Source organism: Camelus ferus, chromosome 13 (assembly GCF_009834535.1).
Source record: "Camelus ferus isolate YT-003-E chromosome 13, BCGSAC_Cfer_1.0, whole genome shotgun sequence".
Lineage (NCBI taxonomy): Eukaryota > Metazoa > Chordata > Mammalia > Artiodactyla > Camelidae > Camelus > Camelus ferus.
Window position 1 is genome coordinate 882,663 of NC_045708.1, and position 25,654 is coordinate 908,316.

Below are 25,654 nucleotides of genomic sequence, written 5' to 3' on the forward strand. Positions count from 1 at the left end.
CCTCCCTGGATCTCCCTTCCTCTGCCTCCTAAATGGGTCTCGGATTCCTCCCATTTTCTCCCCCTAAATGCAGCCACAGCCTCCTGGGGGTCCCCAGGCCATCAGGTCCCCGATGTTGGAACTAAACCGGATTTGGGAAGCACAGATCTGAAGTGTCCGCCTCCTGCCTCAGAGCCCCCTGGCTACTTGCCCACTTGCTCCGAGGCCTGTGGACAAGGCCCTGCAACCAGGCTCCAGCCTGGGTCCCTCTATCTGTCTTTGCCGTGTGGCCCAGCGGGCCCTGCCCTGTCCTGCCCTGCCCTGCCCTGCCCTGCCCTGTCCAGAGCCCACTGGGAGGGCCCGGCAGTCAGAGGGGCCCCGAGCTGTGCCCAGTGCACTTTCCATGCCTCCCTTTGGCACCGAGCAGTCTCTTGGAATCATGGAACAGGCCCAGGGGAGGGTATCCCCGACCCTACCCGTTCCAAACGGATTCCAAGACAGGTTTGCTTTGTTGGGGGGTTGACTTTTGTAGGAGCTGGCCAGGCGTGAGTGTGCTGGGGTGAGGTGTGTCAAACTCACTTCCTTCTCCACTTTCTCACTCACTCTCTGGAAACCTTCTCCAGGTCACGTTTCCCAGGTGTGTTAAGTTAGGTCTTGAAAAGAAATCACCCAGTAGGCGTGTGCGCGCGACCCCTGCGACGCACCCACGGCTGTAGTGGCTTCGCAGACTGACGCTTAGAAGGCTTGTTTACAACCTTCGACGGCCGCAGTCGGGAGGCCTCCCAGGAGGAATTCGTGTCCGCGTCTGGTTTCTTTGCCTCTTCCTTTCACAGAATCTGTCAGTGACCTCTAGGAGCACCCGAAGCTTGGTCGGTCAGGACACGGTGTCTCCCCAGACTGTTTTTCTGTGCTGCTCCGACCCCGGTGTGTACATACCTGTCTCCCCGCTGGCTGAGAGCTCCCTGAGACGGGGCCGCGCGGGGCCTTTCTGCACCCCAGGTGTGCGGTTGGTGCTTGGAACCTCGTCAGCAGTCACGTTCAAATAATTTCTTTAAGGTGCTGTCGCATCCTTGGTACAAATATAAAGGGAGCAGGTGTCAGAGTTTATGTGACTTGCTAGTTAACGAGGGACTGGTAAGAGGTCAAGGCCAGCTCAGAGGAGAGCTCAAAACCCCGCACACGCTTGGGTGGTCGGGCCTGACAGGTGGTGCGGAGCTGCTGGGGGGTCGGGAGGGGTGGGTGTCTGGGGACGGCGTTGTGTGCGTGTCACTCACTGAGTTGGAAAGTGGCTCGGAGACGGCTGGGGACCCCAGAAGCAGGTGCCCTGGAAGGGTGGGAGCCGGCAGAGCCCGGTGCCCCCGGAGAGGCTGGTCCTGATCTCGGTCTTCCCAGTGCCTCTCGGTGTCTCCTGCCAGTGGTACAGGCAGAGCCTCACAGCCAGCAGCTGGGGTCCGAATTCCAGCCCCTCCCATTGTGACCCACGCGACCTCCCTGTGCCCATCTCTGGCCTGGGGCAGGGCGAGCAGGGGTGCCGCCTCCTGGGCTCCCGGCGGGGATGAGTCAGTTAAGATGTGAGGGTTTACAGCCAGGAAGGCCCAGCCCTGGGGATCTGTTCGTAACAGGAGCTGTGGCCGCGAGGGCCTTTCTCCTTGCTGGTGCCGGGTCTCTGGACCAGTGGACCAGCGCCTGGCGTCTGGGCCCCGGGGCCCCCAAGCCCCTGAGGGCCTGGGGTCAGCACTGCCCTCCGAGGCCCTCCCTGCCATCATTAGTGTTCACCGTGCAGAACCGGAGTCGGGAAATCAGGGAGGCAGCGGCACACCCCAGGTGGGACGTCAGGGCAGCAACAGGGGACTCAGGGCTCGGATGATGACCCCCGAGGGTGGTGCACGGCCACCTGCCTCGCTCACTCCGGGGCTGGGATACCTGCCAGCAGCCGCCCCTCTCCCTCTGGGCTGCTCCCTGAGCATGTGGCCCCGAGGGCCGGCTGTGGAGCCAGAGGAGCTCCCTGGGTCCTTGAGGCGCCAGCAGACATGGGGGCACCCATGAAACTCTAGGCCGTGCCTGCGGGCAGCCGCCGGCAAAAACCTGGGGAATAAAACGCAGTTTCTCAGAAGGTTGGCTGCCCGAAGGGGGTCTCTGAACCAGAAGAAAATAAGCATTTCTCTTTTTTCTCCCCAAATCCAGTGGTGCCCATCCAGGTTGGCGTGTTCCCTGTGCACTGTGTAGATGGTCATTTGTATCACTGCGTGTATACAGTGGGCGCAGAGCACCACACGTGTGCAGTACAAGTGGTGCAGTGGGGGCTAACATAAAACAAACATCCATGTCGTGGACAAGCCACGCTTCACATCTGCACAGCCCACCCATCCTTTCCAAACAGGAGCCACAGTCAACTGCAAAGCCACCAGAACAGGGGAAACTGTTCCCATTTAAGCTGTTGCAGGAGGGGAGAGACTGTGGCTGAAGCTTTCTCCCCACGCCCCAACATGAAAGTGTCCTGACCGCAGCACCTCTCAGATCACAGGGGTACAAACTGCCCTTAAAATACCTACAGTTAATGCGCTGTTCCAAAGTGAAACCGTTCTCAGAGTCTTGTTTTACGTTCCTCCGCGCACGTGGACGTGGTCTTCCCTGTGCCTCGTTTGTTTGGTTTATGGTGGAGCTTCCTGGGCTCTGTGCCACTTAGATGCTTAAGTAAATTCTTCTGGGTTCTCCAGGGCTTCTAGATACTCACTGCCACTCTCGCTGAGTGTGTCGGTCGCTGTAAGTTGCACCTGAAGACTTGTCTGCAGCTCCAGGGAGACCTCAGCCTGGGCTGGGGGAAGACACGTGTGCACACGTGTGCGCTGGGCTGGGAGTGCGCTGAAAGCAGGAGCGAGGTCGGCCGGGGAGGGCAGAGCCGCAGCCCAAGAACCTCCCAGAGGGACGGGCGCGGAGACGTGTCCCTGGGGCGGGGGGCTTGGGGAAGGAGGAGAAAGGGTTTGAAGAAGGGAGGGCGTCCGAGGCTCTCCATGCCATTGAGGCTCCGGGGAACCCAGGCTACCGCAGATTCCCTGCGAGGCCGTGTCTCCCAGGGGCATCAGGCCTCAGAGCAGAAGTGAGGACACTGTGTCGCCGATGCCAGGCAGTGTGGCAGGACTGACCAAAGCAGGGAGCTCCCTGGACGGAAGGGGAGGTCTGGACGTGGAGAACCGCATGCTGAGGTCGGCAGGGGATCGTGTGTCCAGCGGGTAGTTGTGGACGTGGGGGCCAGGGAGCAGGAGCCAGGGAGAGCTCAGGCCACGTGCAGGTGGTGAGGGGCAGCTTGGGGGAGCAGAGCCGGGGCCCAGCTCTGACCCTGGACAGACTGCTTGCTGGGGGATCAGGGAGACGGGCTCGGGGCCCTGGTGATAGAGGGGGTGCTACCTGGACACACGTGGTGCGAGGACGCACCCAGAGGGCCATGTGACCTGGTGGGAACCATCCGCGACCTTGAGATGGCAGGTGCCCCCTCACTTGGGAACGTGAGTCACAGTACTTCCATGAGACAGTGACTTCGTTCCTGTCATAACTCGGACCCAGAATAGGAAGAGCCACAGTGGGTGACGCAGTGGGTGACGCAGTGGATGACACAGTGGGCGGGCGCGGGCGGAGTCGCGGCAGCCCTGCTCTCCTGCCCACGCCGCGCCTGCGGCAGGGAAGTGGCCAGAATGCAGCCCTGACCCCTGGGCTCCGGAGCGGGCGGCTCAGGCTGGCCCGCCCACACATGGGGGAAAGGCCCGTGCACTCAAAGCAGTCGAGACTCACCCGGAGCACCCAGGGGCCTCCAGGGGGTTGGTGCGTTTTGAAGGTCTTGTGGGTGGACCGCGCTGTCCAGAAACGCTGTGGGCAGACGTTGGTAGCTCGTCCCAAAGCCCTGGACCACGAAGACCCTCGGGACGCGGCCTCTGTCCGCCCAGCCGGGCGCTGCATCCTCCTGCCGCTGTGACCGCACACGGCCCTCCACGAGGGCCAGTCCTTGTTCCTTCTAAATCTGGAGGGACCTGGCCGCTTCTGGACCAGGGCAAGTCGGGCGGGGCGTGTTCTTGCCGCGTGTGCGCGGGTGGGGCCACGCTCTGTGCAGCCAGTGTCCCTCGACTGTCCCATGAGGACCTGGAGGCCCCACACTCCCGCTGCCCGCCCCAATGCCGTGCCCCATCCGGCTGCCGCCCCCCAGGACAGGGTCTCTCTTGGGCCGGCCGTGGGGGCTCCTGTTGTCGAAGTGACTGTCAGGACCAGACCTGAAGTTGTGCTCTTGCCACCCATTACGGGACGTCAGAAACCACATGAAAGGACGGCTTCTTTTAAAAGATTTGACACAGTTTTAAAATGCAGGGAGGGGGGAGGAGCTGAGCCGGGTGCACACCCAGCCTCCGATGGGGGCGCACTCTGCTGCTTGATTTCCTTTTTGCGCTTTTCTTCTCCGTGTGGACCTTAGGCTCGACCTGTCCAGCTCCAGAAGGGAAAGGAGCTGCCTTTTGGTTGGGATTTGTTAAGTTTACGAATCACCTGAGGAAAACAGACGTCCTGACACTGCAGGCGCGTCCTCCTCAGGCACGTGGTTACCCGTCTCTCCTGCTCCTTCAGATTTCAGAGTTTCCTTCGTGCAGATTTTTCACTTCCTCGCTTAACTTGTCCTGCGTGTGTCTCTCTTTTGTCTCTGCTTGGGGGCCTTTCCTTCCGGGGCAGCAGCGTGCTGCCCGTTGCCCCACGGCTCTTCCTCCAGTCACTTTCAGGGGTTTTCTTGGGTTTCCGGATGAGCACTGACACTGTCGCCCCCCAAGCCGATGCCTGCGTTCATTTCTTCCTCTAATGACCTCGGCCGGGACCTGCCGCGTTTGGGGGCTGGGGGTTGTGGGCACACCTGTCCCCTTCCCGACCCCGTGGGAGTGCCTCTGGTGTCCGCACGGTGAGTGCAGCGCCTGCTGCCGCAGGCCGCCCTGGTGTCGGGGAAGCCGAACCCAACCACGCTAGCGTTCCAGACAAACTGTCGGCTCGCACCTCGAGGGGCCGGGGGTGTCAGGGGCGGGAGGGAACAGCGGGGAGCCAGGGGGGAGGCGGGCTGTGGCCGTGCCACCCGGGAGCTGGCGTGCCAGGACACGGGGGCCCGAGATGGAGGAGCTCAGCCCTGGGCCTCTGGGTGTTTGGTCACAGCAGCCAGGTCGTCTGAGTCACACAAAGCAACGTCCTCAGAGTCAGTCAGCACCTGATGGCCCTGCTGGGGTTTTGCTCAGAAGAAAGGTTGACGGTAGTACTAACGCTGACCTGTAGAACTGAAGAAAAAAAGCCCTTAGATAAACAGGACTTTCTGCTTTAAAAAGAAGAGATGCCCTGCCTTGTTCTTGAAGCTCATCCGTGGTGCACATTAAATGAGGTCCCCGGTCAGAGACTTACTGAGACCTAGGAGCCCGGGTCCCCGCGTCGCCTCACAGAGATGCGGCTCTTAAAATCCCCTTGACAGGTGGCCCCCTTGGGCCTTTTCTGCCCCCGGGACGCTGTGTCGGTGTTGTCCCCCAGCATCAGTGTCTCTCCTTTCTCTGGAGTGACGTTCCCTTCTGTCCCTGCGTGGGCGGCCACCACCCCTTTCTGGGTGAACATCTCGGGCAGACGCCTGAAGGGAGCGTGGTTCCTGGTAATTGTGGACAATATCATCCCGGGCTTTGGAGTCACAGAGTTTTGAATAAATGCTTTTTTTTTCACTGTGAGGTCTGAGGCTTCTTCCCAGGGGTTGAGGACCTTCATGGCACTTCCTCCAGGATGGCTGCCGGGATTGAACGTGCGCACGTGTCAGAATGTGCCTGGCAGTCAGTGTCCAGCTGTCGTTGGTCCTCACTGTTTGCACCAGGCCTGTGAAGTTCCGTCTCTCGCCTCTGCTGTTGCGTGAAGGCAGCCGCAGGCACGATGTACGAGAGTAAACTCACCCACAGAGAGGCGGGCCCATGGAAGGGTTGGCTCCTGCAGCCTCTCCAAGCAGAGGGGCCGCCCTCCTCAGCCGAGCTGGGTTCCTCCAGGCCAGGAGTCTCTGGCTGTCCCCCAGCACTCAGGCTTCTGTCTCCATCTCTGCTGTTCACATGTTTAGGAGCTTGTTTCTGGTCTAAATGCACAGTGGGACTTGGGAGTGCTTTGCAGCTTGTTCACCTGCTCTGTGTAAAGGGGGCCTCTGCCCTCCATCCGGGGCGTCACCGATGGCTCTCCACGCAGACGGCCTGGCACCCGGAGGGGCTGGAGGGGCCGGGGAGCCTACAGGGTGCCCCCACCACCTCCCTCCCAGCCTGGGGCACCACGGAGCTGACGATGCCCCAGAGGAGCTGTTGACCTAAAATCCGCAAACTGCCCTCAGCAGGGTATTTCTGGAAAGTTGTGCGTGAATTTAATTTTGAAAACGAAACCTTATTAAATGGGAGAAGGATCTTATCAGGAAATTAACCACGTGATGAACTATTTGGAGACCTGAAGGGCCCTGTGTGCATCCAGGAGATGTCACCAACCCCATGCCAGCCCCACCCTGACCCCTGCTGCCCCTCCAGCCTCCTCCAGGAGGGGTGCCTGGCATCGCAGACCTCCTGTGGCTGGTCAGTGCTCCTGACCCGCCCTGTCCTCCCTGCTCGGGAAGGGTTCCAGCCACCAGGTCCCACCTGGGGTCCCACCCACTCCTTTCTTCTCCTGGACACCCGGCCGCCCCACCTGTGTTCTCACCTGGGCACTGCCTCCCCTCCCTGGGGTCCACCCAGACAGCAGCCAGAGTGGTCATCTGACTGCCAGACGTGTCATCCCCCTCACCTGGCTCGTGGGCCTGCCTTTCTGGCTTCTGACTACCGGTCCCCTGGGCCTCCAGGTGGTCTCACAGCCCCCCACCCCCGCCACCATCCAGGCCTCTGCTCCCTAGGAGGCTTCTGCAGCCCCCTGGCCACACAGCGCCCTCCCCGCCCCCAGGGGGCCTCCAGCCACTAGCTCTGCCTTATTTGTACCTTTTTTTACCCAAAAGTAGGCCTTGCACCATTGGGAGAGCAAATTACTGTGCTGGATGAAATGAACGCCCAAGTGAAAGTTTCTCTTCTGAATTTGACCCTGTCTGGGTCAGAGCTAAGCCATACCCTCCGACCTTGGGGCAGGGTGGGCGGCCTTGGGTCCCTGCCTTTCTGGCCTCTGGGAGGAGTGACTGCCCGCGAGAGAGGACAGGCCCATGGTTCTCCCTGGAGTGGCCGCGTGCGATCCCCGCCCCCTCGGCCCTCTCTGCCACCAGGTTGTTTCTGGTCATCGAGTACGTGAACGGGGGCGACCTCATGTTCCACATGCAGAGGCAGAGGAAGCTTCCTGAGGAGCATGCCAGGTGCGTGGGGGTGGGCCTTCCCTGGGCCCCAGCGGTGAGTCGGAAAGGAGATGGGTCTGGGGAGGTGGCTGGGGGTGGGGAGCGGCGCGGCCGTCTCCTACCAGGTGACCCGCCAGAGCCCAGAAGGTCTCAGACCCCCTCGAGAGAGACGGGGGTGTGCGTGCAGGAAGGCGCTGTCCCGCGTTGGTTTTTTCCCTGTTTCCGAAATGGGGAGAAGTTCCGACTATAAACTGACCTGCATGGACATGGGGGGGGGGCTGCTCTGCTCTGCTCCGCCCCGCCCTGCCCCGCAGGGACACTCAGCCAGGGTTTGCTTGGTCGCGGGAGGATGAGAACCACCGTTTGAGCTCTCAGGAAGCTGACCTGTCCTCACCCCTCCGCAGCCTCGGGCCTCGTAGGCAGGCGGGGCGTTCACTTCCACTCCATGGCTCGCTCTTTCCTGTTTTCCATACTTTTCTCTTTTCCTCATTTCCTCACTCGAAGATACTTCCATGCAGTGTTGTGAGTCACCAGAGATCTTTCCAGGGGGATAGGCCGGTAATAAATCAAGAGTAGCCCCCACACACTCATGCTCTTTTTCAATTGTGGTAAAACACAATGTAACATAAAATTTACCACCCTCACCGTTTTTAAGGGCACAGCTCAGGGGCATTGGTCACGTTTCACAGTGCTGTGCAACCAGCCCCACCGCCACCTCCAGAACCTTCTCATCTTCCCAAACTCAAACTCTGTCCCCATGAAACACTCACTCCCAACCCCTCCCCTCAGCCCCTGGCCCCCACCCTCCGACTTTCTGTCTCTGAATCTGACTCCTCCAGGGACCTCCTGTCACTGGATCACACAGTTGGTCCTTTTGTGACGGCTTATTTCACTGAGCACAACGGCCCCAGAGTTCATCCGTGTCGTAGCAGGTGTCAGAGCCTCCTTCCTTTTTGAGGCTGAGTATCATTGCACTGTGTGAACGGACCACACTTTATCGTTCACCTCTTGACGGACACCCGGAGCCACCTCCCTGAGGTAGCTGTTGTGCTGCTGTGCACGTGGGTGTGCAGACGCCCTCAAGTCCACTTTCACTCTTTTGTGTGTGTTCTCAGAGGTGGGATTGCTGGGTCCGATTGTGATTCTATTTTTAATTGTTTGAGGCCCTTCCAGACTGCTTAGCACAGCAGCTGCACCATTTTCCCTTCGCACCAGCAGTGCACACGGGTTCCAGCTTCTCCACATCCTCACCAGACTTGCTATTTTCTGTCTGGGGGGGTTGGGACAGTAGCCGTCCCGGGTGCGTGGGAGGCAGTGTCTCGTGGTTCCCTGACCTCTATGACGCTGAGTCTTTTCCCAGACTTGTTGGTCCACATGCCTGTCAGTGAGGGGACACAGGACGTCTGGGCAGGGGCGGTGGGCTCAGCGGCCCCGGGGCACGTCCTTCTGTGCGGGGCTCCCGTCCGGGTTCCTTGTCGGGCTCTCTCTGCTCATGACGGGTGCCACCCCCTCCCCAGGTTCTACGCCGCGGAGATCTGCATTGCGCTCAACTTCTTACACGAGAGAGGGATTATCTACCGGGACCTGAAGCTGGACAACGTCCTGCTCGACGCTGACGGCCACATCAAGCTGACGGACTATGGCATGTGCAAGGTGAGGCCCACACCCCTCCTGGCGGCGCCGGGACGCTGGCTGCTGGCTGCCGGGCCCCAGGAGGCCAGGCCCAGGCGCCTCTGCGTTAGTGTGCCGCCGTGGTTTTCCCACCACAGGGTCGCATCTGGAGGTGCCCTCCCTCCGGTAACTGGCTCTGTCCCCACAGGAAGGCCTGGGCCCCGGAGACACGACGAGCACTTTCTGCGGCACCCCGAATTACATCGCCCCAGAGATCCTGCGGGGGGAGGAGTACGGTGAGCTCGGGGGTGTGGGGGCAGGAGTGGGCTAGGCCGACCCCGAGCCCAGGGCTTTGTGTCCTGGGGGACTCGGCCTGGAGCAGGGGGGTGGGATGGGCATGCCTGGGGCCGGCCCTGCTTGGGGTCCTAACCAGGGGCTCTAGGATCCTGGGCCAGCAGCCAGGGAGAGGCTTTTATTGACCAAGTGACACTAAAACACACGCCCTTACTCCGTTCCCAGCCCCATGTCACCATCTGGCCTCAGTCCCCATCTGTTGTCTTGTGTGTCCACCTCAGTGTCCCCCGGGGAGGTCACTGGACAGGATCCTTCTCATCACGGAGCCCTAGGGGCTTGGGAAGGAGAGGACGAAGCAACCACAGAACCCAGGGTCGGTGCCTGGCGGCTGTGGGTGGAGCCAGGCGGTGACTGTCCACAGAGGTGGGTCAGCCAGCACCACCTGCAGCCCCGCCGACCCTGGAGCACGTCTGCCTTTCTTTCTCCAGGAGGGAGACGAGAGTGAGATTAGAATGTGCGTGTGTGTGCACGTGCGTGCGCACGCATGTGCACGTGTGCACACCCCACGCAGTTTTGGGTTCTCTTGTTTTCAGTTGATGCATGTCACAAATATGCCAACAGATATTTCCAGACGTTTCCTTTGCCATTATCCCCGTGAACCAGAGCAGAGTCTAGAACCTGCCAGGGGCGGGGATCCTGTGTGTGATGAAGGACAGGTCCAGGCACTCTTGGGGCAGCTGGTCTACCGGGGGCTTTGCCGTGAAACAGCCCTGCTGCTAGCTAAGAGACAGGCGTCCCCGGGACAGCAGACACAGCAGGGCCAGGCTGCCTGGGGGACAGCCACCCACAGCTCTGGTCCAAGAAACGGAAACTGTGGCTCCTGCCGCCCGGTGACCGGCAGGACAACAGGAGACGCCCGTCCTGCGGCCGCTGCACGTGGCCCGTGCCCGGCATGATGGCCTGCACTCCCCTCCAGGGTTCAGCGTGGACTGGTGGGCCCTGGGTGTCCTGATGTTCGAGATGATGGCCGGCCGCTCCCCCTTCGACATCATCACCGACAACCCCGACATGAACACTGAGGACTACCTTTTCCAAGGTGCGTGGGCCGCTCAGGGCTGCCGCCCTTGGGCTGCGTGTCCGGTTCCTCCCACGCCCTGTGGGTTCTCCCCCTGCAGAGGAGCAGGAGGAAGGGCCCCCAGGCTGATCCCCGCGGCTACCACAGACTGGCGGGGGCTGCCTGTTCTCACGACCAGGTTGTGGAAGTGGAAACAGCCATGGGGTGGGGGGCACTGCTTTTTCACACGAGCAGGAGAGAGAATCTGTCCTGATGTAGCTCAACTCCCTGCCGACCCGCACCGGGTGTGCACCCCAGAGTCCTGGGCAGGGGGCTGTGCTTAGCCAGGGCACCGCCCCCTTCCAGCCACCATTGCGGCTCCTTGCCATCTAGGCCCCTGAGCCAGAATTGACCACCCTGGGAGACTGAGCCCCAGGACCCCAGCTGTCCCCACAATGCCTCTGGTGCCCACAGACACAGGGGTGCAGGGCGAGCAGAGCCTCTCTTGGTTCAAACGTGAGCATGGGCACACGTGACCGTGTGCATGGGGGCCCTCTGAGGGCTGCAGGCCCTGCGGGGTGAAGGAAGGGGGCTCCAGGGCACCAGGAATGCCTCAACCCTCCTGCCTGGTGGGGGGATTCCAAGAGCCCTGCGGGTGGCCGGCCCCTTGGCTGCTGGGCAGAGGGACCGGTGGGGAGGGGGCGGGGCGCACAGAGGAGAAACGGGCTCCCACCGCCACCCGCAATCATTGCAGTCATCCTGGAGAAGCCCATCCGGATTCCCCGCTTCCTCTCGGTCAAGGCATCCCACGTCTTGAAAGGATTTCTAAACAAGGTACGTTCTCAGCCACCGTGGCAGCCGTGCCGTCCGGGGCTGCCGGCCTGGAGCCCTTTCTCACAGTGCGTCGGGCCCAGGCTCCACCCCCAAGTCATCTCCGGTATCAGCTCCTGGACATCTTGGGGGTGGGCGTGAATGTTTACTCACCCCAGACAAAACATAATGACGAGAAATTACTCCAGAGAGGAATTTAGCAGAGCAGCTCAGCATCTGTCCAGGTCCCTTGTCGGGCTCTCTCCGCTCAGGACGGGTGCCACCCCCTCCCCAGGTTCTGCGCTGCGGAGATCTGCATTTCTATGATGAGTGATGGTTTAAGGCCTTAAAGTGACCGGGAGGGCAGGCCAGTTCCCTGTCCGGCACCGGCTGTGAAGCAGGGGCTGCTTTGCTCTGTGCTGACTTGTCCTTATTTGAACTCTGACCCCCAGGACCCGAAGGAGAGGCTCGGCTGCCGGCCACAGACTGGATTTTCCGACATCAAGTCTCACGCCTTCTTCCGCAGCATAGACTGGGACCTGGTAAAGCAGCCCAGGATCTGCTCCCCGGGGTGGGCGGGCCTGGGGCAGGATGGACAGACAGAAATGAGGGTGTGGGAGCGATGGGGGAACTCATGTTGGATGGACAACAGGGAGGGTGGGGGGCTGTGACAAGCCCCTGGGCTGGCACTTCCAGAAGATCCTGGGGGGAAGCCCTGCCTGGACATCCACGCCGGCTCCGGGGGCCTGGGGGTCGTGCTTGATCCCAGCTGGTTCTGTGCAGAGTCAGTGCCCAGACAAGGGTGTGTGCTTTAGTTTCATGGTTAGTTTCCCAGCACCCGCCTTTCTGTATCCCAGAAACTGCTCAGGTCACGGCCGGAGAGCTCAGAGCTGGAGCCCCTAAGACCTTAGTGCTAAGGCTCCTGGTGTTAAACGAAAACAGAACCTAATTTGTTTCCAAACATAGAAACAGTTGCAGAGTTACTGACATATAACCCTTAAAATACGTTTTTTGAGGAAAAAAAGATCAGATGGCTAATGAAGTAAATGCTGGACTTCAGCTGGAACTAGATCAGAAGCTCTGGGCCCTGGGGCGCTCCCTCCCCCAGCCCTTCCTTCTGCAGCCCCATGGGCACAGCGGCTCCTGTCCACTCCCTCCCGCCACTGTCCCTTTGCAGTCATGGGACTTTTGGGTGTGCTTCTGTGGGGCCCTGGAAGCGGGGGGAGGCAGCCAGGCCCCGATGCCCCTCACTTCTAGGACCCCAGTGGGGGGTGAGGCAAGGGGTCAGAACATGCACCTGCCCCCACCCACACGCCCATCCAGGGCCCAGCTGGGTTGTTTCAGAACAGAACCAGACGTCTTCTTGCTTGGAGTTATTAGATGCGAACACTCAGAAACGATATTCAGAGCATTGACACTTTGAAAGACACCAGCTTTGGATTTCTTTTCTTGTAATTTTATCGTTCTGCTAGCACAAAGTAGAAGAAATCCAGGTTCTGGTTGGTTTCTAATCGTTATGGGTACAGCTCGGCACACCTGGCCTGGGGGAGGGTGCTGACGCCAGGCTGTCCGCGGGCTGGGGCCCACACGGGCCCCATACAGGCCACCCCCGCGGCCCAGCTCTTGACCAGTGGAGTCTGCGGCAGAGCCCACGGCCCCAGTAGGTGGACCTTCTGCAAAGTGCGGCCCCAGTGCTGCTCCGCAGGCGTTCACCCCGCCAAGCTGGAAAGGACCTTCGTGGGAACCTCACCCGCGGCTGCAGGGCTCCGGCCAGATCTTGGGCCTCGGAGAGAGCCGGCAGTGGGTGTGGTGCCACGTCTCCTGAGGCGGCACCTGGTCACTTCTGGCCCTGCCTGTTCGCAGGTGTGGCCTGGTGCTGGCCTTGCCCCCATCTCATCACTAAACGTTTCCCTGTGAACAGAAGGCAGTGGTCGATGGGCTGTGTACGGACCGACGGCTTATTCCTTACGAAGTGTTTACACTGAAGTCATGCCGGGGAACATGGGTGGTTCCCGGGCGGACAAGAGGGGATGTGGGGACAGAGGAGGGGAAGAGGCATTCTGACAAAATGGGGCTGGGGTCCCTCTGCCCTCAGAGTCCCGCCGGTGATGGCAGGCTCAGCCCAGGCCTTGGTGGTGGCTTTACCTCCCTATGCCCGCCACCACCGACCCCACTATTTCATCATGAGGCCCCGGGGTTGCCCCAGACTCTGGGGTGCACCTTTGTTCTGCCTTCTCCCAGACCCGGGGCAACTGGACTGAGCACTGGAGGTGTCAGACTGGTGACCGCGCTTCTCAGTTCGAGGGCCAGTCAGCAGCAGCGTTTGTACGGTGCTTGGCTCTTTGCTGGAGTGTTCCGCGTTCCCTCGGAGAGCACAGAGAACTGATAGGGTTGACTTCACAGGCGGCTCCAGGCAGACACCCCCATGGGGTCCTCCTCCGTCTCTACAGAGTCCACGTGGGTCCGTTCTCAGGTGGTTGTGGTACCCAAAACACTGGCACATAAATCACTTGAGGCCACGCTCCCCTCCACGCGCCTGGGCTCTGGCACTCAGGAACTGCCCCACCTGCCTCCAGGCCAGGCTGCAGGGGGCTGGCTGCTGCCTGGGGCTCCTGCCTGGGGACCAGCCTCAGGTCTGACCTTTGTGCCCAGACTGCAAGGCCCGGTCAGGGCTCACTGCCACCTGCCAGCTCCTCCAGCCCCCGCGTCTGCAGTTTACTCACCACCCTTTCAGCTCTTCGGGGATTTTAGGAAGAAGTCTCCATGTTTTGTTCAGATTTCTCTAGTTTTCTGCAGGACAGTTGGATGACCATTGCCTCTGGCGGCGTTGCCTCAAATCAGAACAAAAGAAAACAGAAACATACCCGTCGCACCCTCCCCCCCAGCTCTGGGAAGGTGGCAGAACCTGGTGCCTGCTTCTGTCTGGCGCATGTGCACTGCCACCATCAGAAACAGGGACAGAATGGGGACAGCACCCATCCTGCGCTGTGGGGCCAGGGGGGGCCAGGGAGGGCCAGGGCCACGTCCAGCTTCAGCTGTGTGGCAGCTCCCCCAGCTCTGCTCCCAGGCACCCCTCAGGCCCCTCTTTGTTTCCATTTTAAACAGTTTTAAATTTTTATATATTTTTTAACAGCTTTGTGGAGACCTGATTTACAACCCCATACACTTCACCCATTTAAAGTCTACAATTCAGTGCATTTTAACATTCACAGAATTGTGCACTCATCACCACAGTCAACTGTAGAACATTCTCACCCCCCAAGAGGAGACCCTAGACCCGTCAGCAGTCACTCCCCACCCCCTCCCCCAGCCCCTGGCAGCAACTCAGCTGCTTTTTGTCTCTGGGTTTGCCTGCTCTGGGCGTTTCCTACAACACATGCCTTTTGACTGGCCTCTTTCCCTTAGCGTGATACTTACGAGGCTCACCATGTGTCCAGACCACATCCCTTTTCTCGGCTGAGTAATATTCCATTTTGTGTCCCCACCACTCTGCCTGGCCCTCTTCTGTCGGTGGCCCTCTTCTGTGGGCTGTTGTGAGCAGGGACACGTGTGTGTGGGTCTCCGTGTGGACGCTGCTTCCTGTGCTCTTGGGCAGGTGCCTGGGAGTGGAGCTGTGGGTCAGGTGGTGACTCCGCTTGACCTTTTGAGGGGCTGCCTGGAGCCCCTGGTCCTCCATCTGCAGGGGATGCAGCTGCAGGACCGTCACATGTTGGGCGTTCTGCTCTCACCAGAATGTTCACATCAGACATGGTGGCCTCCTCCAGGTGATGCTGGCCCAGCTCCTGGATGTTTCCACTTGGCCGGCTCTGTGTCCAAACTGGACACCCAGTGTGCTGGGTCACACTGGGATTCTGTGGTCCCTCCCACCTGCAGTGGCTCTGACCCACCCATCCCTCTGGGACTCGACTTCCAGGGTCTGGGCCTTCTCCCACCCTCACTGCTGCCACCTGGGTCCATGACACCCACATCCTGGCCGGTCCCCTGCTTCCTGCCTAGCCCCTGCCAGCAGCGGCTTCCTTCACTGGCGTTTCACAGAGCCCCTCGATGCCCCCGCTGCACAAGGGCCATGCCTGCCTCCTGCCTCAGGGCCTTTGCACAGCAGTGCCCCTCCCCAGCCTCAGGTGTTCCATCCCTCACCTCCTTCAGGCCATCACTTCAGGACCCCCCCACCCCCACAGCAAGCTCCTCCCCTGCCCTCTCCCCATATCCGCTTTCCTGTCACCCTGAGCGGGGCTCAGCAGTGGCTTGCACCGGACGTCACTGCAGGGCAGCATTGTTCTCGTTCACTGCTTTGACTGAGTGAAGAGGAGGTGACATTAGTGTCTGGGACACCTGAGCGGGGTGTGAGGCAGCCTCAGCCTTCGGAACAGGGACCAGGCTTGGGAGTGGGGTGGGCTGGGAGGGACGCAGGCCAGCACCCAGCTGCACTTGCCTCCTGGTCTGTCCTGACTCTTGCTGTTTAGATCTTCTTAAAGCAGCCTGAGATCTAAGGTAGGGAGAGTTTAAGAAATGCCCCTTTTTTTCACTTTGTATTAGAATGTGTTTCACATAGACAAAAGAATATGGATAATTACACATAACAGAAATTCAGGATGGAAGGGAACGCCTCGTGTCCCCGTAACAGTGCCTGGGACGTAGCCCGTCCCCACCAGCTCCCGGGGCCCTGTGATCACAGGGTGCACATGCATGCATGTGTGTGCACACATGCATAAACACTGCTAGCCCCACTCTGCCTGCAGGACACCATTCCTCTGCTCTGCACTCCCCTCCTGTCGTCCTCTGGGTGGCAGAGACAGGCTGTGGCCACCTGGCCATGGACACTGCTGGGGGCCCGGTGGCTGTGCTGGTGTCACAGGGGAAGGATTTGTCCTTTTCTGCAACATCCTCATTTCCTGCACCAGCTTCACTGGCAGAACCTGTGTGTGCATTCCAAACCTTATGGAATGTTTGTCAACATTCCAGGCTACGTCTGTTTCCGTTGGAACTGTTGTCCGGATTGCTCTGGACACACACAGTGCAAAGTCGTGGTGTGAGCGGAGGTGGGCTGGGGTCCTCGTAGTTTCCACTTGGCTGCTGCTCTCCCACCTGGTGGGGCCTGGCATGGGAAGACGTGGAGGACACACCAAGGCGGGTGTTTTCAGGTTGAGTGCTCACTCAGACCTCCCAAGGGAAAGGCCTGGGTCATCTGTCCTGTGAATTAAGCTGCTCTGAGTCCTGAGAGCTCAGGTCCGGCCTGGGAGGCATGGCTCCTGCGTTTCCTCTGCTCCCAGCCTCACGTGGCTACTGTGGGCAGGAACAGACTCGGCATGAGGGCCCCCTGGGGCAGGGACCATGCCTCTCACCCATGGCTCAGTCTCAGTTCTTAGGAGCACACCTGGCCCAGCACAGGTGCACAGCACACCCGGTGAGAGGGAGAGGGGAATGTAACTGAATATGCTGGCCCGGCAGGGCATGGCGCTGAGTCGCGTCTTACCCGGGCTGTCAAGTCTGCCTTCCTGGGCAGAGCCTGTCTCAGCCTTGTGAACAGTGAGTTGGAAGCCAGAGTCTGGGTCCTGAGAAGCCCCATTTCCTGCCTGACCAGTAGTTCACTGCTGTGTATCCCTCCGGAATTAGAGATGTAGTCAGAAATGGCTGCTCTTCGGGAGGAGGGGGTCCCAGCAGGACAGGGACGCATCCAGCGCCAGCGTGGGTGGGAGTCCACCTGCCCAGACCCAGCTCCTTTATGATCAGGGTTCCAAGATTAACAAAGGATAAAACTCCCCAAACCAGCTTCATTTGGTGTAAGTGGCCGGCTGCTGGGGGTGCAGACCTGCGGTGGGGGCCGGGTTCCTGCGCAGGCGGTCAGCCTTCGCGCTGCGTCCCAGGTACCGGGCCCACGGGCTTGCACTGCCGGCACTCTTCAGGACTTTTCTGCCTTCGGAAAAGATTTCTCCTAGAATAAAGCAATCGGCATTCAAACATGAGGGTGTTTAAACGCCGTCTCTTCCTGTTCGACTCTGGTTGAGTATGTGCAGAATCTAAGCCCGGCGCTAGAGCCGGAGCGCGCACTGGTCTGACCACCGTGTTGTTCTCCCCAGCTGGGGAAGAAGCAGGCGCTCCCGCCCTTCCAGCCACAGATCACCGACGACTACGGTCTGGACAACTTCGACACGCAGTTCACCAGCGAGCCGGTGCAGCTGACTCCCGACGACGAGTAAGGCTGCTGGAGTGGGGCGTGCGGGGCTGCGGGGAGCCTCGCGTGGCCGTGGGGGCAGGGGCGGGGCATCCTGAGCCGCGGGGGCGGGGTCTCACGTGGCGCCCACCCTGCTCTCTCCGGCCCCTGCAGGGATGTGATCAAGAGAATCGACCAGTCGGAGTTCGAAGGGTTTGAGTACATCAACCCGCTGCTGCTGTCCACCGAGGAGTCCGTGTGAGGCGTCCGTGTTCTCCGTCGTGGACACGTCCGTGAATGGCCCCTGACTCTGTCCTTAACCACAGCGTATGCATGCCAGGCTGGGCACGAGGCCCGGGCGCGGCCAGGAGGACTCGCCCCCGGGCCCGGACCACGGAGGGGCTGCGGGGCGGAGCAGCCCCTCGTCCGGATCGCGCGCCGCCTCGTGCTGGAGGAATTCGCTTCTCGTGCCTGCGCCGCGGAGGACCCGCGGTGACGTGTGTGAGGGAGAAACTGTCCCCCGATTTCGAAGGTGCACACTTCCCACAGAAACAGAACTGACCTGCTCCACCGGGAGAGCTAGCCTGTAATGTCGTGAGGAATAAAGTGTCCCGATGCTGTCGAAGCTTCCCTCTCATGCCTTTTTTCCGCGCGTGGCGCCTGCCCACGTCGCAGGCACGGAGGAGGCGCGGTTGGTGTGCGGGCGGGATGGGAGCTTAGGTGCCTGCAGCAGGGATCCACTGCAGTGAAGAACTTTTAACAAATTTGGAACATTTTCTAAGCCCCGGTAAGTTCCGGTTGTTAACGTTTAACAGAACTTTCCTACAGGGCGTGTAAGTAGCCACGTGGCCTAAGGCCCCAGTCACACCTTCACCAGATGGCCCGCTGGTCCCCACCAGGGCAGTAGACCCCAGTGAGGAAAAGTGGATCTTAGAGGTTCTGCAGCGTGGAGCTCACCAAAGCACCCAGAGACCAAAAGAAAAAAGAAACAAATTGAAAACTCAGTCTGTACAAAATGTATTTCTGGAAGCATGAAGCAGTGCTTCCGTGATGTCTTGTTACCGATCGGAATTTTGGAAAACATTTTTATCCGTCAGGCTGACACTCAGAACTAGACGTTTCAAGGAGACGTGTGTATGACGGGCCCCAGCCTTAAAGCTCAGCAGTAAGTGCAGGACGCTCTCAGCCATCCTGCATTTTCCTGACACGGCTCCCCTCCCCTCCTGCTTCCGGTGTTCTCTGCAGGGGCACTTGTCACTTGGTCACCCTCCTTAGGTGAAAAGCCAAACCGAGGGTTTTCCAGGAAGAGTTTTTAAGGGTTTTTTTAAGCCCCCAACATGTCAGGTGAGGCAAGTCCCCGAGAGCACTGGCGGGGCTCTTGTCCGCCATTGGGACCAAGTCCCAGGGACAAGTACTTGACATCCTCCGTGCGCACATGGCCTGCATCACCATGCAGCCCCTGGGCCTCGTTCTGCAAATGCAGCCCACCCCTCCCCACGCTCAGGCTGCAGCTCCTTGGGGTGCAGCACCAGGTCGGTGTCCCCAAGACCCCAGGTCCCTCGCACCCTGAGCCACCCTGGGTTGCAGAGCAGCGTCTATGGGACGTGGAGACTTGTTTCCAGCATACATCCAACCCCCCGTTGTACCAGGAAGACCTGCCTCCAGAGACAAAACCTGGGGACACAGAGCAGTCTGTGAGCCGACTTGTGGGTCTCATGGGTGTTGGCCCAGCAGGGACGCCAGTCACAGAGCTGGGCCTGAGGGCTATGCAGTCACTCGTGACCAGGGAGCACTGGGACCTGCTGGTGTCACCTGGGGAGGGAGACCCCAGTGTGCCCATGGAGTGGTGACAAGTGGCCTCAGAGCCCCCTGCTCCCCAGAGGGGTCACTTGCTGCGTTGGTGACATCTTTGCTCCAACAGTACAGGGGCTCTGAATTTGCTCAAACTTCAGCATTTATTCCAATGTTGCCATGTTGCCAAATAGCTTCCCGGTTACCAGTGTGGTTGCTCGTGTACAAAACATGTGCGTAACCTGTGCTCATGGTCGAGGGAGATCTCACAGTCAATTGTTTCATAACGTAAAGGTGAAGGGTGTACCGAGGTGGGGTTTGGAAACAAATCCTAACATTTTTGAACAGCTGCAGTCACAACAAGGTGTGTGTCCTTTCGGAACAGTCTCTGGAAACGGGTGACGCTACGACTGTAAAGCGGCAGACGCGTCCTGGTGGTTTTGTACGATGAGTGAGTGGCCGGCAGCTCTCCCTCTGCGGGTTAGTGTCCCCAACGGCCACGCCCGCTCCTGTCTTGCACGCTCATTAAAGACTTTAACGACAATGCTGACTGTTACTCTTTTCATTAAAAGTGTCTCCAGGAAGCCAAGGCTGTTGAAGCCATTTTTATAAAAACATTTTATGAGCAGTTTTAGGTTCACAGCAAAAGTGATGGGTGGGTACAGAGAGGTCTCGTATCCCTGCCCCCCCCCCACCGCAGCCTCCCCACCATCAACATCCTCTCTCCACACAGGGTGCATTTGTTACAGCCGATGAATCAGGAGAGGGCAGAGCTCAGTGGTGGAGTGTGTGCTTAGCATGCAGGAGGTCCTGGCTTCAGTCCCCAGTCCCTCCATTAAAAATAAATAAACTTAATTTTCCACCAAAAAAGAATTTCTTTAAAAAGCTATTAAAAAACAACAACTGCTGAACCGGCACTGAGTGTGGGTCTGGACCCACGTTTGATGTGTGTCTCACGCATCCACCGCTGTGGTCCATCCGGAGTATTTCCACTGCCCTCAAAATCCTGTGCTCTGCCTGTTTAACCCTCCCTCCCCACTGACCTCTGGCAACCGCCAATCTCTGTATCGTCTCCACAGTTCTGCCTTTTCTCGGGTGTCCTATGGCTGGAATCGCACAGTCCGTAGCCTTTCAGACGGGCGTCTTTCACTGAGCGGCACAGTGAGCACCATGTCCGCACTCGGGCCAACTCAGGCACAAATACCCATACTGCCCGTGAGGCTGTCCCCGCTAACCTGCCCGGGCGGGTCCTCTGCCAGGCGGCCCTGTCCGTTTCCTGACCTTGGCCATCATTCTGCTCAGCGACAGCCACAGAGGAAAAAGGACCCAGTGCTTCAGTCTGTACACATGGAGATACGAGCACTGCACACTGACACGTTTTAACGTGTAGCTTCTTAGCACGGGGAGCGGAGGACGTGGTCTGGCAGGTGGAGGGGAAGCTGCGGGGCCAGGAAGGGCTCACCACACCACGTCGTCCGTGCTGTCCGCCAGGCACTGAGCCAGATGGCTGTCGATGTCCAACGGGGCCAGCCTGCAAGGAAGAGAGGGTCGCTCACAGAGAAGAAGCTGGCCACGCGGAAGGGCACCTGGTTGGAGCACCTGTCTCACACTTTCATGCCCTTCCTGGGTGTGCCAGCCACACCAAAGGCCGGCCAGAGAGAAACGAGGGGAGGGTCCAGGAGGAGGGGCCCCACCAAGCAGAAAGCCTTTCCAAATCCTGTTCCCTAGCCTCCAGGTCTGCAGGGTGCCCAGAGGGCTTGTCAGATACACACGCCCAGGCTCACCCTTGAGCCTGGCGGGGGACACCCTGTGTCTGGTTGAGCCCCTAGGGCTTCCGGGACCCTCCCAGCATGAGGACCTCGCAGCTCGCAGGGCCTGAAAGCCCGCCTGCGGTACAGGCATCGACAGACAGGCCGGCCGGACCGCAGTGCCGGGGGCCGGCCAGGGCCCCTCCAGGTAGAGGGCGGAGTCCCTCCTAACGCCCAAGCCCGCCCTGGTAGGAGCTGTCTCGTCAGCAGACAACTCCATCAGGTGTGTCTGCAGCATGTGACTGGGTGTCCCTTCCCTTCTACACAAACCACCCTGCTTGGCAACTGGAAAAGAGAAGGCGGGAAGGCGGGTGTCCCAGGACAGCAGGCACTGCAAGGCAGCAGAACAGAGTGGACAAAGGGGTGTGCACCTCAGGTCGGGGAATTTGTTCTTTACTCAGAGGGACTCGGCTCCTCTGAGGACAGGATTCAGTCAACGTGGGCTGCCAACCACGGTCCTGGGGGCCCCGAGGCCTGCGGGTCAGCCCCCTCAGTGTCTGGTGGGGGTGGGGAGAGGTCTGACGCATGTCACAGAGCAGGTGTCTTCCATCCCTGACCTCATCTGACCCCATGGAGGAGGGAAGGTCAGGAATGACTGACAGTCTCCCCTGTGCTAGAGGCTGTGACTCCCAGCAGAACTGGGGGAGCTGAGCGAGCGCCTTCACCCAGACTCAAGCCCAGACCCAAGGGACCTGTGTCCACCTGCCACCTGGGCTCCACCTGGAGCCGGCCTCCCCTCAGCACCCAGGCCTCCTGCTGTTGGCCAGCATTGGTCCAGGCCCCTTCTCATGCCCCAGACAGGCCCAGCAGCCCCAGTGAGGACCCTCTCCACTCTGAGACTGTCCCCCATGACCCCCGCCCCCAGACCTGGCACGTGCAGGGAGTGCCCGGACCCTCGGGTTCTGCTCCACTCCAGCAGCCCAAGGCCACTCACTCCTGTGGCTCATCCACACCAGAGTGGCCAGGGACCCTGCACTGCACAGAGCAGAGCCACCTCGCCAAGTCTCACGCCAACCACTCTCCCAACCAGGCTCTTCCAGCAGCCAGGCTGAGAGGCTGCCTAGGGGCCTAGCCAGAGTCCTGGCCAAACACCGGGATCCACACGTGGCGTTCACACGTGGTCATCACATCCACTCTGTGTTCTTCCAGGATCCTCCGAGGCTGCAGGGCCCTCCGCAGAGGCGGCTGGCCGGCCAGCCTGTGCCCCTCTCTCCACCTGCAGAGACCTCCCGCCGTGGCCTCTCCTCTGCCGCCTCCAGGGCTGTCCTAGTCAACCAGCCAGAGTTCAGCAGCCAGGATGGAGAGCCGCTTCCCTGGAGCCACCGCGTCCAGGCACCAAGTCGGGAATGACGTCCTTCCACAGCCACCCCAGGACTGAGGCGCCGGCCGTTCACCCAACCTAACCCCCCGCACCGCTGCTCGCCGGAGCCGGAGCCGCACTGGTGTGGGTGCCTTCCGCTGCCCCTGCAGCACTCACGGATGCCGGCCCGCGCCGCCCTGGGGCCCCGGGGGCCCCTTGGCCCATCCTGGAACCCGCCCCTGCATGTGCTTCCTCCGAGGCTGCCAGACACCCTAAGACCCGGACCAGGTCACCTTGTCCAGGGATCTCCAGGCAGTGTCCCTCGGGTGGGAGGTACCCTCCGGGATTCCTTCAGACCCCCACCCAAAAGAGCTGTCGCCGGGTCTCTCACGCACTGTGCTTCCGCCTCAGCTGGCGTCACCGCAGCCTTGCCTCCCACCCGTGCGCGCACCCAGGTGTGCAGGCCGGCATGGCTGTGGGAGACGGGGCTCAGCCCGCGACCCTCCTGAACCTTCTGAACATGAGCGGGTATCCAGGGGCTTAAGGGGCCTTGGAGCTGGAGAGACCCCCGCCTGGGCGTCGACACAGACACGGGGACACGGCTCACACTTGGGTTTCCACGTCTTCACATCACTTGGCATGGGGGAGCCAATCTCCCAACTGCCTCTGTGACTCCCGGGCAGCAGAAAGCAGTATCTGAGCGTGCAGCGAGGGGACAGCATTCACACGGGGCCATCGAGTCCACTTTGTGGCTGCCCTCACATTGGAGGACAAGTGGTTCTGAGTGACCCGCAGACACCGAGACTTCGAGAAAGAAGAGAGCTCACCCCACTGCTCCGCCAGAGGCGTCCAGGCTGCTGGCGCCTCCTGCTGACCAGCGCCACCGCTCCCGCTGCTCCGATGGCATCTGTCTCTGGTCAAATAATTCCTGAGCATCACTGAAAGCAAGTGTTTTTCTAGAGACAATCACGAGACAACACAACAGTCGCATGTCTGTGTCCAGCCCTAACCTGGACCCTCCCAGGGCCCAGACTCCCTGCCCTAGGGTCCTGAGGGGTGTGAGCCCCTGCATCCGGCACGGGGACTTCTGTTGTCTCCAGGTTATCCTGCAGCCTTGAGGGAGTGTGGCCTCTCCTTTTTAATCACAGGAAGGCCATGCTGGAAGCATTCCAGGCACGCAGAGACCCAGCCCCAACGGCACTTCCCTCTACTCTGAAAAGCCAAGGCACTCTGCCAATCCTCAATCTAACTGCTGAAACAGCTCAGAACCGGAACTTTCCGACATCCCTCTGGTGTCTCTGGGAATCCTTTCTTGGTAGGAAAGTAAGCGATCCAAGGACAAAAGGCTCCCCCTGGAACAGGAAGAGGGGCCAGGGCGCCCCGACGGCATCAGGAACCCAAGGGCTCTGCCAAGAAAGCTGCCCTCCCTCCAGGGCTTCCAAAGGTATTTCTGTTCCTTGATGTCTTTTGGCAGGTGTGATCCAAGGGGACTTCGTGTTTTAAAAAGTGTTCACTGAGTCCTCAGGAAGGGCAGGGGAGTCAGTACCTGCAGCCACAACCATCCTGAGGCATCAGTGCAGGCAGGAGGCGTGCTGGGCGAGACGCTGAGTCTGGCGATGGTTTGCAGATTCTCCAGAGCTACTCAGAGCACCGGGCACCTCAGCGCGGCTGCGGCACCCCCTGTCCCGCCCAGCCCGACCTGTGCCAGCTGGGGGCTTTGCCCGGGCACAGGCGCCCTGAGAACAGCCACCACCTCGCCCTCTCCGCCCCTCCCCCTCCCGTGAGCCATCTGGGAGCAGTGTGGAGAGGCGGTGCCCACCCCACGTCAGGTTCCAATGAAATAAATGTCACTGCCTGGAGGAGCCTGGATGTTTGACTTCAATTGGGGTTTCTTCTCTCCTGTGCCGCGGTTTTGTGCCACATGTTTTGATAACTGGTTGGACGGCTTCTAGCTCTAGAAGCCACTCCCTTCACCCTCCGGGGCTGTTTTGTTTCTGGAAGACGAGGGGCAGCGCTCGTAACAACACATGTCTCCAGGCCACTGGATGTCCAATGCAGAACGGGTCTGACTACCGAAACCTGCCACCCACTCCCTTTGCCCGACCAAGCTTCTTCCACCCTGACCCCCATGACCCCCCCACACCTATGTCCTCGGCTGTGTGACACGTGGCCCAAAGCTGGGCAGCTGGGACTTCTCAGCAAAATTGAATTCCATCATCCTTACTTAGAAAGGGTATAATGTATACATTTGATTTTTTAAAAGAAAAAAAACATTTCTAGACAGAGACAATTTTCACTTTTAAAACCAGCAATCTATCCCCGGGAAGGTGCTCAGTGACCTACAGCCCACCTGAACCTGGAGGTGGTCTCAGCCCCGGGAAGTCAGTCACCGCCAGGTTCCCGGATGTCAGGGTGGACCCCGGTAGAGCCTCCCTACCCTCCTGCTGTAGAGTCTGAGGGGTGGAGGTCAGTAGACCCCAGACCTGTCAGCCAGCAGGTCGACCCCCAGATCCGCAGCACTGCGTCCTCTGGCTGATCCTCACGCAGTCACTGCCCTTTGCCAACGTTCTAAGCACAAAATGTTACTTTAAAATGCCAAAGTCGAGCTCAAGCTCCCTAGCCTTCTAAACCTGGCTGTGGTTTCCAAACGGCAAGGGCCACCAGGTAAAAGCAGAGAGGAGGGAAGGCCCACTCACCCGGGAGAGAAGTCGGCTTGGCACATGGGGCAGCTCCGCAGGGTCGGCGTCCCCTCCAAGGACGGCTGCTCCTCGGCGCTGGGGGTCCCGCGGGGCTCACGCGCGGGGTGGTGTTGGGGGGACACCGGGCAGGAGCGGACCCGGCCCTTGCCTCGCTCCGGGACGGGCGGGAAGGGCGTCCAGGAGAAGGTCTTGGTTCCCACCGTGAAGCTCTCCGGGGGCGCCTGCTCGGGGCTGCGCATGGGCTCCTGCAAGACCGAGTCGTCGGATCGCGCCGGCCACGCCCGCCCCCGCCCCTCCCCAACCCGAGACCCGAGGCTGCGCGCTGGGTCACCGCACACCTGGCGGGGGAACGCGGGGAGCGGCGGCAGCTCGCCGTGCACGTTCAGATCTGCGCTCGCCACGCGGAACAGCTCATCCCACAGCCGCGCACACTCGCCGCCGTCCGGGTGGGATCCAGGGGCGGCGCTCGGGGGCCTGGGACGGCAGGGGGCGAGAACTCAGCCCCGGAGGCCCGGAAGAGCGGGGAGGGGGGTTGGCGGCGGCAGGGGGAGGAGCGGGGATAGACTCAGCGGGAGGGGAGGGACCCTGGCAGGTTCCGGGAAGCACGTGGGGGCGTGACACCAGCTACTGCTCGGCCGGGGGACACTAGGGCCCCACCCGGCCGCTCCCCGCGCCCGCGCCGCCCTCAGCCCCCGGCCTCACCCGACCCCCGACGGCTGTCTCCTGCGGCTCAGGCTCAGCCGCGGTCTCCGCGCCGACTCCATCCGCCCGGAGCCCACGCGGCGGGCGGAAGTGAGCGGCCCACGCTCCGGACCCCGCCCCCGGCGCAG

General features: G+C 60.5%; 2 protein-coding genes and 1 long non-coding RNA gene across 7 annotated transcripts in view; 1 reads left to right on the forward strand and 2 right to left on the reverse strand.

Moving 5' to 3' along the window:
* The window catches only part of PRKCZ (protein kinase C zeta), a 93,464-nt gene extending 75,613 nt beyond the window's left edge, over positions 1-17,851 (forward strand). For 3 of the 4 annotated variants that reach the window (XM_032494965.1, XM_032494967.1, XM_032494966.1), the window contains 8 exons: positions 7,241-7,327; positions 8,824-8,959; positions 9,126-9,213; positions 10,188-10,307; positions 11,020-11,099; positions 11,528-11,617; positions 17,153-17,268; positions 17,401-17,488. In XM_032494965.1, coding sequence (XP_032350856.1) covers positions 7,241-7,327; positions 8,824-8,959; positions 9,126-9,213; positions 10,188-10,307; positions 11,020-11,099; positions 11,528-11,617; positions 17,153-17,268; positions 17,401-17,488 — 805 coding nt within the window. Of the gene's footprint in view, positions 1-7,240; positions 7,328-8,823; positions 8,960-9,125; positions 9,214-10,187; positions 10,308-11,019; positions 11,100-11,527; positions 11,618-17,152; positions 17,269-17,400 lie in introns of all 4 variants that reach the window. The other variant, XM_032494964.1, reaches the window with a different exon arrangement.
* On the reverse strand, positions 12,510-15,221 carry LOC106728703. 2 transcript variants are annotated; one of them, XR_001364971.2, is made up of 3 exons: positions 14,493-15,221; positions 13,296-13,906; positions 12,510-12,986 (listed from the first exon to the last, which is right to left on the reverse strand). It is a non-coding gene; the product is annotated as an uncharacterized LOC106728703 (long non-coding RNA). The 2 variants fall into 2 exon arrangements; XR_004325281.1 differs by having other exon boundaries at positions 13,296-15,221.
* A 1,769-nt stretch (positions 17,852-19,620) lies between the features above and the next one.
* FAAP20 (FA core complex associated protein 20) lies at positions 19,621-25,654 on the reverse strand. Its single transcript, XM_032494968.1, has 4 exons — positions 25,527-25,654; positions 25,163-25,298; positions 24,822-25,069; positions 19,621-20,548 (listed from the first exon to the last, which is right to left on the reverse strand). Exons 1-4 carry the CDS (start codon positions 25,586-25,588, stop codon positions 20,476-20,478), a joined length of 519 nt encoding a protein of 172 aa, XP_032350859.1. The 5' UTR covers positions 25,589-25,654; the 3' UTR covers positions 19,621-20,475.

What these genes read in the sequence shown, in the direction of transcription:
- FAAP20 (XM_032494968.1), bottom strand. Translation starts at nt 25,588, where the DNA reads ATGGAGTCGGCGCGGAGACCGCGGCTGAGCCTGAGCCGCAGGAGACAG. An exon ending in TCCCCGCGTTCCCCCGCCAG is followed by an intron (nt 25,070 to 25,162) that starts GTGTGCGGTGAC and finishes TCGGTCTTGCAG; the next exon opens with GAGCCCATGCGCAGCCCCGA. An exon ending in CAAGCCGACTTCTCTCCCGG is followed by an intron (nt 20,549 to 24,821) that starts GTGAGTGGGCCT and finishes TCTTCCTTGCAG; the next exon opens with GCTGGCCCCGTTGGACATCG.